Source organism: Pongo abelii, chromosome 3 (genome assembly GCF_028885655.2).
Source record: "Pongo abelii isolate AG06213 chromosome 3, NHGRI_mPonAbe1-v2.0_pri, whole genome shotgun sequence".
NCBI lineage: Eukaryota > Metazoa > Chordata > Mammalia > Primates > Hominidae > Pongo > Pongo abelii.
Genome location: NC_071988.2, coordinates 91,948,885 through 91,963,418, shown reverse-complemented (window position 1 = coordinate 91,963,418; position 14,534 = coordinate 91,948,885). Strand labels below are relative to the sequence as shown.

The following is a 14,534-nucleotide window of genomic DNA, read 5'->3' as shown; positions in this document are numbered from 1 at the left end:
GAGGTTTCACCACGTTGGCCAGGCTGGTCTCGAACTCTTCACCTTAAGTGATCCACTTGGATTCAAGTGATTCTTGTGCCTCAGCCTCCGGAGTAGCTGGGATTACAGGCACACGCCACCATGCCCAGCTAATTTTTGTATTTTTAGTAGAGATGGGGTTTCACCATGTTGGCCAGGCTGGTCTTGAAGTCCTGACCTCAAGTGATCCACCCGACTCGGCCTCCCAAAGTGCTGGGATTAGAGGCGTGAGCCATCGCACCCGGCCCAGTGCCACCATCTCTATAGCCTATTCAACTCAAGGAATTTTCTACTTGGCAGGACAGATGTAAAGTTTCAAACTGCATTTCTTTTTTTTTTTTTTTTTTGAGACGGAGTCTTGCTCTGTCGCCCAGGCTGGAGTGCAGTGGCATGATCACAGCTCACTGCAGCTTCGACCTCCTGGGCTCAAGTGATCCTCCCACCTCAGCCTCCTGAGCAGCTGGGACTATAGGCACGAGCCACCACACCCGGATAATTTTTAAATTTTTTTGTAGAGATGAGGTCTCCCTATGTTGCCCAGGCTAGTCTCTTACTCCTGGGATCAAGCAATCTTCATGCCAACGGCCTCCCAAAGTGTTAGGATTACAGGTGTGAGCCACCCAGCTGAGATGTGTGTTCTTACACCACTCAAGTATCAGGGAAGAGAGGTCAATACTTATCCTCCTGGAAATGCCACTGCAGGCAACAACTGAAGATTGAAAAACTTAAAACCTCATTGGAAAAATAGGGTGAGATAGGCCAAGATTTTAAGTAAACTTTTGTAAGCCTTTTAGATTTTATGTTCACTAAACTAAAATAAAGATAGCATGCTACATAGAGTGTTTTTTTTTTTTTTTATTTTTTTGAGATGGAGTCTTGATCTGTCGCCCAGGCTGGAGTGCAATGGCACGGACTTGGCTTACCGCAACCTCCGCCTCCCGGGTTCAACCAATTCTCCTGCCTCAGCCTCCCGAGTAGCTGGGATTACAGGAGGCTGCCACCATGCCCGGCTTATTTTTGTATTTTTAGTAGAGACGGGGTTTCACCATGTTGGCCAGGCTGGTCTTGAACTCTTGACCTGATGATCTGCCCACCTCGGCCTCCCAAAGTGCTGGGATTACAGGTGTGAGCCACCGCGTCTGGCCTAGAGTGGTTCTTTGTACACTTTAAATTATTAGTAGTGGTACTATTTAATAAATTTCCACATACCATTGTTTTCTATTTGCCAGTAAATTAGCAGCTCACTCTCTAGAAATTTTAAATAGTTTATGAACTCTTCCTGCTTTGTTATATACTAGAGGTATTCAAAAAGTTCATGGAAAATGCATATTATGAAAAGACTGTGCATGGACTTCAAAAATATTTCGCACCAAAATAAACTTGTACTAACTTATTTTAATATATCTAATCAGGATTTGGTTTGAGTCACTAAAAAGGATAAGACATCAGTTTGAAAAGAACCCCTGGCCGGGCACGGTGGCTCACCTCAGCCTCCCAAAGTGCTAGGATAACAGGCATGAGCCACCGAGTTCAAGACCAGCCTGGACAACATGGCAAAACCCTGACTCTACCAAAAAAATACAAAAATTAGCTGAGTGTTGTGGTGTGTGCTTACAGTCCCAGCTACTCAGGAGGCTGAGGCAGGAGGATCACCTGAGCCTGGGAAATCGAGGCTGCAGTGAGGCATGATTGTGCCACTGTACTCAGTTCTAGGTGAGAATGAGACTCTGTTTCAAAAAAAAAAAAAAAAAGAAAGAAAGAAAAGAAAAAAGAGACCCTATCAGAGTAACATGAATTCTGCTAAAATTGAAGCAAGAACAAACATCAAATTGATGGTGAAGCATGGATGGAAGAATTATGAAATTATTGATGCTTTACAAAAGCTTTTGGGGACAATGCCCCAAAGAAGTCGGCAGTTTACAAAAGGATAACTCGCTTTAAGAAGGGGCCACATGATGTTGAAGATGAAGCCTGCAGTAGCAGACTATCCACATCAATTTGTGAGGATCTTGTTCATGCTCTAATTGAAGAGGACCAACGATTAACAGTAGAAACAATAGCCAACACCACAGATATCTCAATTGGTTCGGCTTATACAATTCTGGCTGAAAAATTAAAGTTGAGTAAACTTTCTACTTCATGGGTGCCAAAACGGTTGTGCCCATATCAGCTGCAGACAAAAGTATAGCTTTCAATGGAAATTATAAACAAGTGGGATCAAGAACTTGAAGCATTTGTTTGAGAAATTATAACAGGAGATGTAACAACTTCATAGTACAATCCTGAAGACAAAGCACAATCAAAGCAATGGCTGTGAAGAGGTGGAAGTGGTGCAATCAAAGCAAAAGCAGACAGGTCAAAAGCAAAGGTCATGGCAACAGTTTTTAGGGATGCTGAAGGCACTTTGCTTGTTGACTTTCTGGAAGGCCAGAGAATGCCAGTATCTGCTTATTGTGAGAGTGTTTTTAATTTTTTTTATTTTTTGGGACAGAGTCTTGCTCTGTCACCCAGGCTGGAGTGCAGTGGTGTGATCTTGGCTCACTGCAACCTCTACCTCCCAGGTTCAAGTGATTCTCGTGCCTCAGCCTCCCAAATAGCTGGGACTAGAGACTAGAGGCATGTGCCACCACATCTGGCTAATACTTGTGATGAATGTTTTGAGAAAGTTAGCCAAAGTTTCAGCACAAAAATGCCCAGGAAAGCTTCAACAGAGAGTGCTATTCCACCAGAAATATGCTCCTAACTCATTCCTCTCATCAGAAAACGGTAATTCTGTGAGAGTTATGATGGGAAATCATTAGGCATCCACTTTACAATCCTGATTTGGCGCCTCTGATTCTTTTTGTTTCCTAATCTTAAAACATCATTAAAGGGCACCAATTTTTCTTCAGTTAATAATGTAAAAAAGATTGTATTGATATGATTAAATTCCTAGGACCCTCAGTTCTTCAGGGATGGCCTACATGACTAGTATCATCACTTACTAAAGTCTCTTGACCTTGATGGAACTTAGGTTGAGAAATAAAGTTTATATATCTTTACCTTTTAATTCCATTTCCCATGATCTTTCTGAAGTCCCCTTGTGTAATATGTACACACAGGAGGCAATTTTTTCACTGTCTTTTACAGAAAAAGTTATTTTATGTTTTTCTGATTTCATTATTTCCTGGGCCCCAGAGATGATCTTACCCAATTTTAGCTCCTTCACCACTGGAGGTGCTGGAGGGGTCTCCTTCTAAGATTATTACGTAGAAATTTCTACTTTTGCTCTTTATTCTGTATTACCTTCCTTTCCTCAAGCCTAATTCCCTCTCTAATTAGTCCCATGAGAAGTTCCTTAAGGATACTCAAAGTGAAATCCTCATGATTTGAAAAAGGTATACAGAAGCAAATCCACATTGAGGAAAATTCTGTTAAAGGGGAATTCAGGGTTGGAGAGGGATTATTATACTATTTTATTAAAATTATTATTTAGCAGAAATCCAAGAAACATATATTTTTGTTAAGACACCAAAATAATCTTACTTAAAAAATTATTAAAAGGGAAATAGGGTCACTGTGATTATTAAAATCCCCCTTTCCAAATGAAATCAAGTTAGAGAAAGTATCCTAAAGGCAGACTCAGAATCAAGCTTTCATTTGTTCACACAATTACTAGTTTGCTATCTACATACTTGAGGACACAGCCACTAAGTATGTGATCTGTAAAGGAAAACTGACAGGACTATCAAGGTAGCCTCTAAAATTTAAACTGAAATTAAGTAAAAGAACAAGGGAATAGCAAATATTACCATCTTGGATTCTGACTTCTGGGAACCCCTTCCTGGGATGCTCCTGTCGTTTTGTAATCTTCTTTCTTTTTCCTGTTTTAGTTCTAACTCAAGCTGGTTCCTGAGGTTAAGTTGGAGAGGAAAAGGATGAAAAATTGGAATTCTATACAGACATATTCTCTAAAGAATGCCAACCCCTTGTCTTAAAGTGCAGTAATTAAGAATGGTTAAGGGCTTGCTGTCAGAGAGACATGTTTTTAAATGATAATGTTGCCACTTCTAAGCTTAACTGTGTGAATCTGGACACATTTAACCTCTCTAATCTCTACTTTTTTTTGAGATGGAGTCTTGTTCTGTCGCCAGGCTGGAGTGCAGTGGCATGATCTCAGGCCACCGTAACCTCCATTTCCTAGGTTCAAGAATTCTCCTGCCTCAGCCTCCCGAGTAGCTGGGATTACTGGCACCTACCACCATGTCTGGCAAATTTTTGTATTTTTAGTAGAGATGGGGTTTCACCATCTTGGCCAGGCTGATCTGGAACTCCTGACCTCAGGTGATACACCTGCCTCGGCCTCCCAAAGTGCTGGGATTATAGGCATGAACCACTGCGCCCAGCCTTAGGCTCTACTTTAATCTGAAAGTGGAGGCAATAATATCACTAATGGGGTTGATATGAAGATATTAGAAGAGTTTGCATGTGAAGTGCCTAAAGTATCTGGCACACAGTAAGAATTCAGGAAATATTACATATTATTATTAGTGTATTAGTGTTATTTTGGCTAATAATTACTGTTTATCTGGGATCTTGGATTCTAATTTCCTAATTCTTTGATCACAAAGCATGTTGATCGGATTTGGGGAATGTTGAAGTATGTGAAGCTTTCTGAATTCCAATTCCAGAGAAAGGACATTGCAAAGACAGAGCCAACCTGGCTGGAAGTCATGAGACCCCTTTTCTTGCTGTCTACCCTAAGAATTACCCATGACCACCCTGGCAGCTCAAGCTGCGCCCTCTTCACCGCTGCCTGGTGAGCTCCTCGACTTCCAGCTGCAGACTGTTGATCTTGTCTCCAAAGTCCTGTTTGAAGAGCCGGTTGTCCAACTCAGCAGACTGGCGGCTTCGCTCAGCCTGGCGCAATCTGGATGTGAGCCACATGAACTTGTGATAAAAAACAAAAGCCATGGTGGGGAGGAAGACCAAGTTCACAACACAAAATAAAATAACCCAAAGAAGAATGCACAGAGAGACAGAGAGAGGAAAAAAACTTTGCAGGACACAGGCGAAGAAATTATGGGGGGGCGGAGATGGAGAAGAAACAAATTCTAAAGAAAAGTAAGATGAAGGTGAACCAGGCAGAGGAAAAGCTGATTTTCCATTTTTTTTTATTCTAGTACTACAGTTTACAGCCATTAGATGATAAACAATAAAACATCACTTTTTAGAAAATCCATATCCAAAGCCAACCTCAAGTACACAGTAATTTAAGTTAAATCCACTTTTTAAAAAAATTTCCTAATAGGTTTGGTACTTAATTTTTCTGTTTTACACACATAACTGGAACTTGTAAACGGGCAACTACCTTCTTATATGTGGAATTATAGTTTTTTCTTTTCCTTTCCCCAAAACCACATACATTAAATCATGGGACATTATATATCAACCCTCAACTAGGCTTTGGGTTATTCTATAAGGAAAAGCCTTTGTCAGAGTTTGGCTGTCTCCTTCCTTTCCCATTCCCACAAAAGATGTGTGACTAAGTGGACAAAGAACTCAGCACTGGGCCTGTTTAAGACTCTGACCATATTCTCCAGAAGATTCTGATGGATGTTTTCTTCTAAATATCTTATAACTTTGCACCTATAGAGAAGCATGTTTTAGAAGGCAAAGCACTTGGGGCTTTATATAATAGAATTTAAAAGCATGCTATGTGTAGGTTTTAGAAAGTTCAATTTTGGTATTTGATCACTCCTTCCAAATGCTCACAGAAAAGGCAACCCATCAGCACAAAAGGTTGATGAAGAGAAGAATACAATAGGAGCTTTGTTTATATAGGTGCAAATTATAAGAATTAAAATAAGTTCAAGAGCACAGGATCTTCCACTTCCATGAAGGTGGTCTAAACATATGTTCTTTGGACTTAATTTTGGTTCAAGTCCAATCTGTGCAGGGACCTATATAAGCACACATGGAATCTATCTTACACTCTTAATTCTGGTTTTGCCAAGAAAAAGATAACGAATTTTAAGAGCTGGAAGCGAAGGGGTTATCTGTGTCCCCAGCAAAGCAGCTGAAATGCTGCAAAGCATACCAGAATGAAAAAAAAGAGAAAAAAAAAAAACAAGTATTTTGTCAGGACCTTTTAAAGGAATGAAGGCTTATGTAAAACCCGTCTCTTCAAATCAAAAATCATCTTAAAAAATCAAACTGTTTATAGGATTATTTACAATGTTAAAGCCTAGAAAGGGTTAGTCTGTGGTCACTTAGAAACAGAAGCCCTGCTAATACTGCTTGTGGATATCTACTGGGAATCTGTATTTTTGTACTAAATAATAATAAAGAATATAAGTTTATCATTTACTTCCTATTCTGAAACGTTTTTCTAATAATTCAATTATTAGCTTCCCAGAACCTTTAGCAAATCCCCATCTGAACAAAAAGTAACAGGAACTCTTAAGTAAATGTTTCCAGGTAAGAAATGACAGGCCAGGCAGAATATCATCATTCATGTCTATACTCTGTCCTTTTTACTCCAATATAAGAAAAGCAGGATATGAAAAATGGGTACTGCATCATTTTTTGTAATAGGAGAGGAGGGTTTTTATTAGAATTGTTCTCTCTGAACTGCCTAAGTAGGAAGCGGAATTGCAGGAAAATGGCAGAGGTAGAAGATGACAAACATGAGGAGGGTTTCCCCAAGCGTCCACATTATTATGTTATCATAGGTTACCTAATTACTAACTTTATCTCTACGTATTTTAAAGAAATATAAGGATGCTGTTTTTTCTTTTTTTTTTTTTTTTTTCAAAAGTCACTAAGGCAAAAAAAGTTGCAAGCAATCTTGGTTACTGAGAATAGAAGTGTAGTGAAATACTAAGTACTATCCTTGGCTTGGGGATTAAACCTATATAACAAAAGTGAAAAGGGGTCATGGTCTAAGAGACACAGAACTATTTTAGAAGAGTCCAAGTTCACATGGTAGTTACCTCCAGTTCATCACACTGCAATGGCAGAACAGGCTTGCAGATACAGACATAAACAATGCACCGAGAATCTGATATTATCAAAGATTGGGTTGTAAAGGCATCATTAATACATGTACAGAGCTTCAATTCCCTAGGCTTTTAAAAAAAAAGTGGTATTTTTATTTATTGGTCAACTCAGAAATAATTTCTCAAAGTTTATTCAGCTTTTAATTAGGAACTTATACCAATTTTTCTAACCCTGGGGAGAAAACAATAAGAAAAAAACCCAACCTATATTTCCAACTGGTTTTTTAAAAGTCCAACAAATTCAAAGTCAACTTTTTGGTGACATTTTATATAGAATCAGAGCTTAAATGTAGTAACTTTCAGATTTCTTCCTTTTACAATTAAGTTGTGATATCAGACTTGCGACGTGACCAACTTAAAAATGCCTAATGATGTTTTGGGATCAGTTTATTTGCTGCACTATTTAAGGTCTTTGCCTGTTTCACCAAATCCTTTTCACTAAATAAAATAAAAATGACAATGAAGTGAAAGAGGAATGAGAAAATGAATAAACAGGAAACACAAAAATAGCAAGAGAATAAGTCAGCTTAATACTCAAAGAGATAAGTCATTATTCTCTTTCTGTTTGCTTTAAATTCCAAGTCAAAACATCATTGAAAAGAAATTTGATACATTTCATTTCAAAAGCACAATTTATGAACAGTAAAATCATTTTGTTAAATCATAAACATATAACTGTTTATGAGCAAGTACCTAACTCTCTTTCCTAGGTAGACTGATACATTTTTATTTGGCTATATAAGAGGTTTCAGGCTTATTTATAAATTTGCCATTAAATTTTTGAGTTAACATTAATATGCACTGCTGTTCAGGACCCTTACTGGTTAAGAATCATCTGAATATAAGAAGTCACCCATTAATCCATTCATTCATATATCTACTGAATGAATGCTTGTATATTCAAGGCACTGCGACAGATCTAATGAGGGAACTTAAAAGATTCGTTAACTAATCTCAGGGAGCTTACACTCGCATCGGAGGAGACATATATAAAGGGTTAAAAGGTAAAGTAGACAGTGAGAAGTGCCATCAGCAGTATAGATAGATATGAATATGAAGCTATGGGAGTTCCCAGAAAGACAGATCATTTCTAGCTGCAAAGAGGTATCAGAGGAAACTCTGGGGAGGTGGCATTTGAGCCTAAACTTAAAAATGTATCTGAAGAATAAGGGAGTGGGAAGAATTAGGACATTTCTAATTGGTGGAACTATTGGGAAAGAAATAAATGGGAAAAATGGGAAGTACATTCAGGGACCAGCAGTTTAGTTTTGCTCAAGTGCAAGAAGGGTGACAAACAGGTGTTAAGGGTAGGAACATCAAATGACCTTGGGTACCACGTCACATTCAATCTTGAAGACTCAGCCATTTCTCTTGGCTGCTGAGTTGCCAGAGGGAAAATGGTGGTTTCACATAAACAGAGAAAGAGAGTAGCATAGGAAGAAGATGTGCTTTGGGCAGACTGAATTGTAGATACTGGTGGAAGATAGCTGCCCAAAGGATGAAAACTCAAGACTGGTCTCCAGATGAAGGTAAGAGCTGGGGAAACACACTGGAGGTGACAGTGGAAGCTACAGAACTACCCAGGAGAAAGAAAAGGGAGATAAGAGAAAAGGGTTAAAGAAGGGAGAGAAAGATCCAGAATAGATCCTTGGAGGACACCTATCTCTCAGTGCCTCTATATCTCCTAGCATCCAAGTATTCAAAGACTTTAGTGATGAACAATAAAATCACAGAATTGCATACATATATTTAAGAGTCCTTTCATGCTTTTAAATAGCCTTCCTCTAACACATGACTCTGACATGGGTTAAGAGTTCTGATGTTCAAAACAGTCATGAAAGGCCAACCTTTCCTTTTTTTTTTTAAAGGCTAGTCAAGTGATTGACATTTCCTAAAAACATTTCAGTCATACCTTAGAAAACACACATAACATTCAACTGGCTTTTTTTCTACCAGAATGTCTGATGCTAATTTGGAAGAATTTCATGTATTTTCTATTTGCCGAATGCACAGCACATTCTCTTCACTTTAGCACTGACAATCCAAAGTGTTTCATTAAAGAAACAGGACTTTTACCTTTGTTCAAGTTGTTTAATGGTAGCAGCCATCTGATTAGTCTTCTCTTCCAAGCGACTGTTTAGTTCACTTTTCTGTTTTACTCCTAAGTCTGAACTCTGTTATGGAAAATAATGATAAACAACCTGTATAACATAAATCCTAAAATACAACCACACATGCCTTTTGAATCTAATGGTAAGTGGGAAAACAGAAATGTTCACATATTTCGCTATCAGTTAATCCTCAAATGGAAAAAAAAGCAATTTATCTAAAGTTAGTATTGTTATATGCAGTGTTATCACAGTAATAGTTCATCAGTGTATCACATCCCAGTGTAAAAGCTAATAGAATATATAACTTAGCTGGCACGGTAGACTGCAGAGTAGAAATTATCCTATAGGATAAAAAAGACCCTCACCCTCTACTATAATGTGAAAAGTGGCCATGGTTTTCTAGAACAGCAATACAGGATCCCATGGTGGTCTGATTCTGAAAGTAGTTTGCTGGCAGCTAGCATCAAAATGAGATGCGATTCTTTCCTCTTGTAATTAAAGTGTGATTCTGGAGGATAAGATGGGAGGAGGGGAGCCCCAGGATTTTAGAGAGCCAGTAGGTCTATTCCTCATATTTCCCCTACCTGCAGCTTAAAGGCAAGTTCATGCTTGAGAGCTCTGAGGTCATCCAGCTGCTGCCGAAGAGATACCAGGGCATCCTGCTTCTCACAGACATCCTTCTCCAGCATCTTCATAGCCAATTCCATCTCCTGCCTCATGCTGATCTGCATCTCCAGTTCTTTCTCAACATCCTGCCCCCAAAGGTAAGTAAATTGCTTACACTCTGTTTCTTCAACTAAGTACAAACCATAATATTTCACAGGAAAAAGTACACCAAAACTCTCAGGTCTGAATATTCTGGCAAAATAGCTTAAGCTACCATTCATTTTCAGAAACATTAACAATAATTAATTAATAATTAATAATAATTAGGATATACAATAACACTTGCCCAATAATGTACAAATCTGAAAAACGTGCTAAGCCAAAGATAGTGCTATTTAATATGTCTAAAATATACACATATTTGAGACACTTCATTAGACATTACAACTGATGGTCATATCCTATTATAGAAATATACATACAGGGTTACAGTAGTCAGCACAAAATGAAGCAGTTGCAATCCTCCTAAATGTGAATGTTGTTGATATATTCAAGAGCCCAGGGAACCCAGAGGACCATCTGGGTCCCTGGGGTAACATCGCAATTAGTGAGGATGACTAGTATGGTTAAGAGGCTAACAGAATTTTTTTTTTTTTTTTTTTTGAGACAGAGTCTTGCTCTGTCGCTCAGGCTGGAGTGCAGTGGCTCAGTCTTGGCTCACTGCAACCTCCACCTCCCGGGTTCAAGCGATTCTCCTGCCTCAGCCTCCTGAGTAGCTGGGACTACGGGTGTGCGCCACCATGCTTGGCTAATTTTTTGTATGTTTAGTAGAGACGGGGTTTCACCATGTTGACCAGGCTGGTGTTGAATTCCTGACCTCATGATCTGCCCGCCTCAGCCTCCCAAAGTGCTGGGATTACAGGCGTGAGCCACCATGCTTGGCCGCTAACAGAATTTTTAGTTCACTTAACATGAAACCTCTTTTTGTTTCAACCATTATTACTGCAACATTATGTGGGTGATCAAAGATACAAAGACCTGAGGATCTTCTGCATCTGCCTTGTGCCTTGGGCTCACCTAGGACCTTGCCTACTTTCTTAGTTTCTTTCCTTCTTAACAAACATTTGTCTTACTGTGATAAGAGGATATGAAAAATTTTAAGATTTTTATTATGTGCCACTTCACTAAGATTCTCATTTTACTTGATTAGCATTACAGAAAATGAATCATACCCCTCCTTAAAATGCTGACATATATTATTTCTGTGACCTTTCTTATGAAAAGTATTATATTTTGAGATCTCATTCACAAATACCTAGAAGGCAAATGCTAACTATTTTAAGGATGTTAAAATAATATTGCTTTGTTTTCAAAAAATCTGAAATTCTGGCCGGGCGCGATGGCTCACACCTGTAATCCCAGCACTTTGGGAGTCTGAGGCAGGCGGATCACAATTACAAGGTCAGGAGTTTGAGACCAGCCTGGCCAACATGGTGAAACCCCATCTCTACTAAAATACAAAAATTAGCTGGGTGTGGTGGCAGGCGCCTATAATCCCAGCTATTCAGGAGGCTGAGGCAGGAGAATCTCTTGAACCTGGGAGGCGGAGGTTGCAGTGAGCTGAGACTACACCACTGCACTCCAGCCTGGGTGACAGAGCAAGACTCCATCTCAAAAAATAAAAACAAACAAAAAAAATCTAAAATTATGTTATATACTGTCAATTTGTAATATATATATATATATATATTTTGAGACAGGGTCTCACTCTCTCACCCAGGCTGGAGTGCAGTGTGATCTTGGCTCACTGCAGCCTTAACTTCCTTGGGCTCAGGTGATCTCCCTCCTCAGCTTCCCAAGTAGCTGGGAATACAGGCATGTACTACGAATCATGGTTAATTTTGTAATTTTTGTAGAGACAGGGTCTCCCTATGTTGCCCAGGCTGGGCTCAAACTCCTGAGCTCAAGCGATCCTCCCAAAGTGCTGGGATTACAGGTGTGAGCCATGGTGCTTGGCCTGTAATAATTTTTTAGTACAAGTTAAGTCACCCCTTATTTTTAGGCTCCTCCTTATTCTTAAAGACATTCTGGGGAGGTCCTTGTGTTTGTTATACTATCTAAACTCCAGGAAGAGTTAGTATGTGAATACCAGGGGTTATTAATAACACAAGCACCTGGATAAAATCTAGTACAGGAATAGTATCCCTTATTATAAATTCTTTTTTAAAAAAAGTATGATTGACACACAGTAATTTATGGTGTAGAACATGATGTTTCAATAATATAAAAATTGTGTAATGACCAAATCAGAGAAATGAATGTATCTATCATCTTAAACATTTATCATTTGTTTGTGATGAGAACATTCAAAAGCCTCTTTTCTTTCCAGCATAAAGAAAAGACAAATATTTAAGGTGATGGGTATACCAAGAACACTGATTTGGTCTTTAAAAATTACATGAGTATATTAAATTATCATGTGAACCTTGGAACTATGTACATCCATTATGCATCAATAAAAAAAAAGGAAAAAAAAACACCTTTCTTCTAACTATTTTAAAATGTGTATTATTGTTAACTCTAGTCACCCCACACTATGCAACAGAGGACCAGAACTTATTCCTCCTATCTAACTATAGCTTTGCACCTGTTGACCAATCTCTTACTATCCCCTGCCTCCTCTCCCTCTGGTAACCACCACCTTACTCTCTACTTTTATGAGAAGAACGTTTTAGATTCCACGTATGAGTGTTATCATATGGCATTTCTCTTTCTGTGTTTGGCTTATTACACTTCACATAATGTCCTCCAGGTTCACCCATGTTGCCACAAATGACAGGATTTCATTCTTTTTTATTGCTGAATAGCATCCCATTGTGTATATATACCATGTTTTCTTTATCCATTCACGTGTTGATGAACACTTAGGTTGATTCCATATTTTGGCTACTGTGAATAGTGCTGCAATAAACATAGGAGTACAGATTCTCTTTGACATACTGATTTCATTTCCTTTGGATATATCCCCAGTAGTGGGATTGCTGGATCATATGCTAGACTGATTTTTAATTAATTTATTTTTCATTTTTTGAGACGGAGTCTGGCTCTGTCGCCCAGGATGGAGTGCAGTGATACAATCTTGGCTCACTGCAGCCTCCACCTCCCAGGTTCAAGCAATTCTCCTGGTCAGCCTCCCAAGTAGCTGGGATTACAGGTGCATGCCCACCATGCCCGGCTGATTTTTTTTTTTTTGTATTTTTAGTCGAGATGGGGTTTCACCATGCTGGTCATGCTGGTCTCGAACTCCTGACCTTACGTGATCCATCCGCCTCAGCCTCCCAAAGTGCTGGGATTACAGGTGTGAGCCACTGTGCCTGGCCCGATTTTTAATTTTTTAAGACAACCTTCATACTGTCTTCCATAGTGGCTATACTAATTTATATTTTCACCAGCAGCGTGTAAAGGTTCTCTTTCTCTACATCCTTGTCAACACTTATCTTTCAATTTTTTGATAGTTGCCATTCTGATTAGAGTGAGATGATATACTCTCTATATATTTATATGTATTTTTTTAATTTCTAAAAAATCTTAAGACTAATCCTGGATAATAAATTTTCCATTTATATCTAAGGCCAATAATAAATCAGAAATAACAGCTAAAAATAAAATAGAGTAATCCTACATTAATGATTCTTTGTAAAGAAAAGAGGAGCCACCACCTCCAAGAATCTTTGCAGGGATGAGGACTTAGGAGTGAGACTGCGTAGTTTAAAAAAGTAGGTTCTGTATACTTAATATTCTTGTAATACAAACTATAAAAGCAAAAAAAAAAAAAAAAAAAGATTAACAAAATCTTATTGTTGAGAATACTCAGAAAAAGATTGAGAAAGTATGATAAGGAATGTGGGTTAAAAAGAGATGAACCATTTTAGAGGATCTAGAATTTTTCAGAACACTACTGATATTCCTAATCTTGGTCTATACGATAAAACCTCTAAGTGGGCAGTTACCTTTTAATATATTCCTGAACTATTAGAAATTAAGCAAAGTTTACCAATCGTAATTGTGTCTCTTCTTTTAAATGCTTTCTTGCTTCACTTAGTGCTTGCCCTTCTGCAGTTCTGTCTTGCTTGGGACCCTTGAAAAGATAAATAACATTGTACATATTTAAGGATTTAATCTATACAGAATTAGTAGACACTAACACTGCTACTTAGCAAGAAAAAAAGATCATACTGAAGCAGGTATAATAATGAACAAACACAACAAAGAAATTGAAGTATAGTATATTTTTAAAGGTTAAGCTGAATTGGGGGCTTCCTGACATTTTATTTAAAATCCTAAAATAGGTTACCAAACCAGATGGTAGAAGTTTTAAAAATCAGCCTCTAAAAATAACATAGCATTCATTTCAAAATATGAGTTGGGTTATAGGTTTTTTTTTCTTTTTTGAGATGGAGTCTTACTCTGTCGCCCAGGCTGGACTGCAGTGGCTCAATCTCTGCTCACTGCAACCTCCTCCTCCTGGGTTCAAGCGATTCTCCTGTCTCAGCTTCCCGAGTAGCTGGGATTATAGGCATGCGCCACCACGCCCAGCTAATTTTTGTATTTTTAGTAGAGACCAGGTTTCACCATGTTGGTCAGGCTGGTCTTGAACTCCCGACCTCAAGTGATCTGCCCTCCTTGGCTTCCCAAAGTGCTGGGATTACAGGTGTGAGCCACTGCACCCAGCCCAGGGGCTATAGGTTTAAATGTTAAT

The 14,534-nt window shown here is 38.6% G+C and overlaps 1 protein-coding gene and 1 long non-coding RNA gene across 2 annotated transcripts in view; both read right to left on the bottom strand.

The window, feature by feature from the left end:
- Nucleotides 1-319: 319 nt before the first annotated feature.
- On the bottom strand, nt 320-3,803 carry LOC129058999 (uncharacterized). The gene is made up of 2 exons (XR_008524550.1): nt 1,672-3,803; nt 320-461 (listed from the first exon to the last, which is right to left on the bottom strand). It is a non-coding gene; the product is annotated as an uncharacterized LOC129058999 (long non-coding RNA).
- Nucleotides 3,804-6,793: 2,990 nt separating this feature from the next.
- RUFY3 (RUN and FYVE domain containing 3) overlaps nt 6,794-14,534 on the bottom strand; it is a gene marked incomplete at its 5' end in the record, with an annotated part of 69,846 nt that continues 62,105 nt past the window's right edge. Inside the window, 4 exon segments of the mRNA NM_001133419.1 lie at nt 6,794-7,496; nt 9,135-9,232; nt 9,754-9,921; nt 13,830-13,913. Coding sequence (NP_001126891.1) covers nt 7,424-7,496; nt 9,135-9,232; nt 9,754-9,921; nt 13,830-13,913 — 423 coding nt within the window. The 3' untranslated portion in view covers nt 6,794-7,423.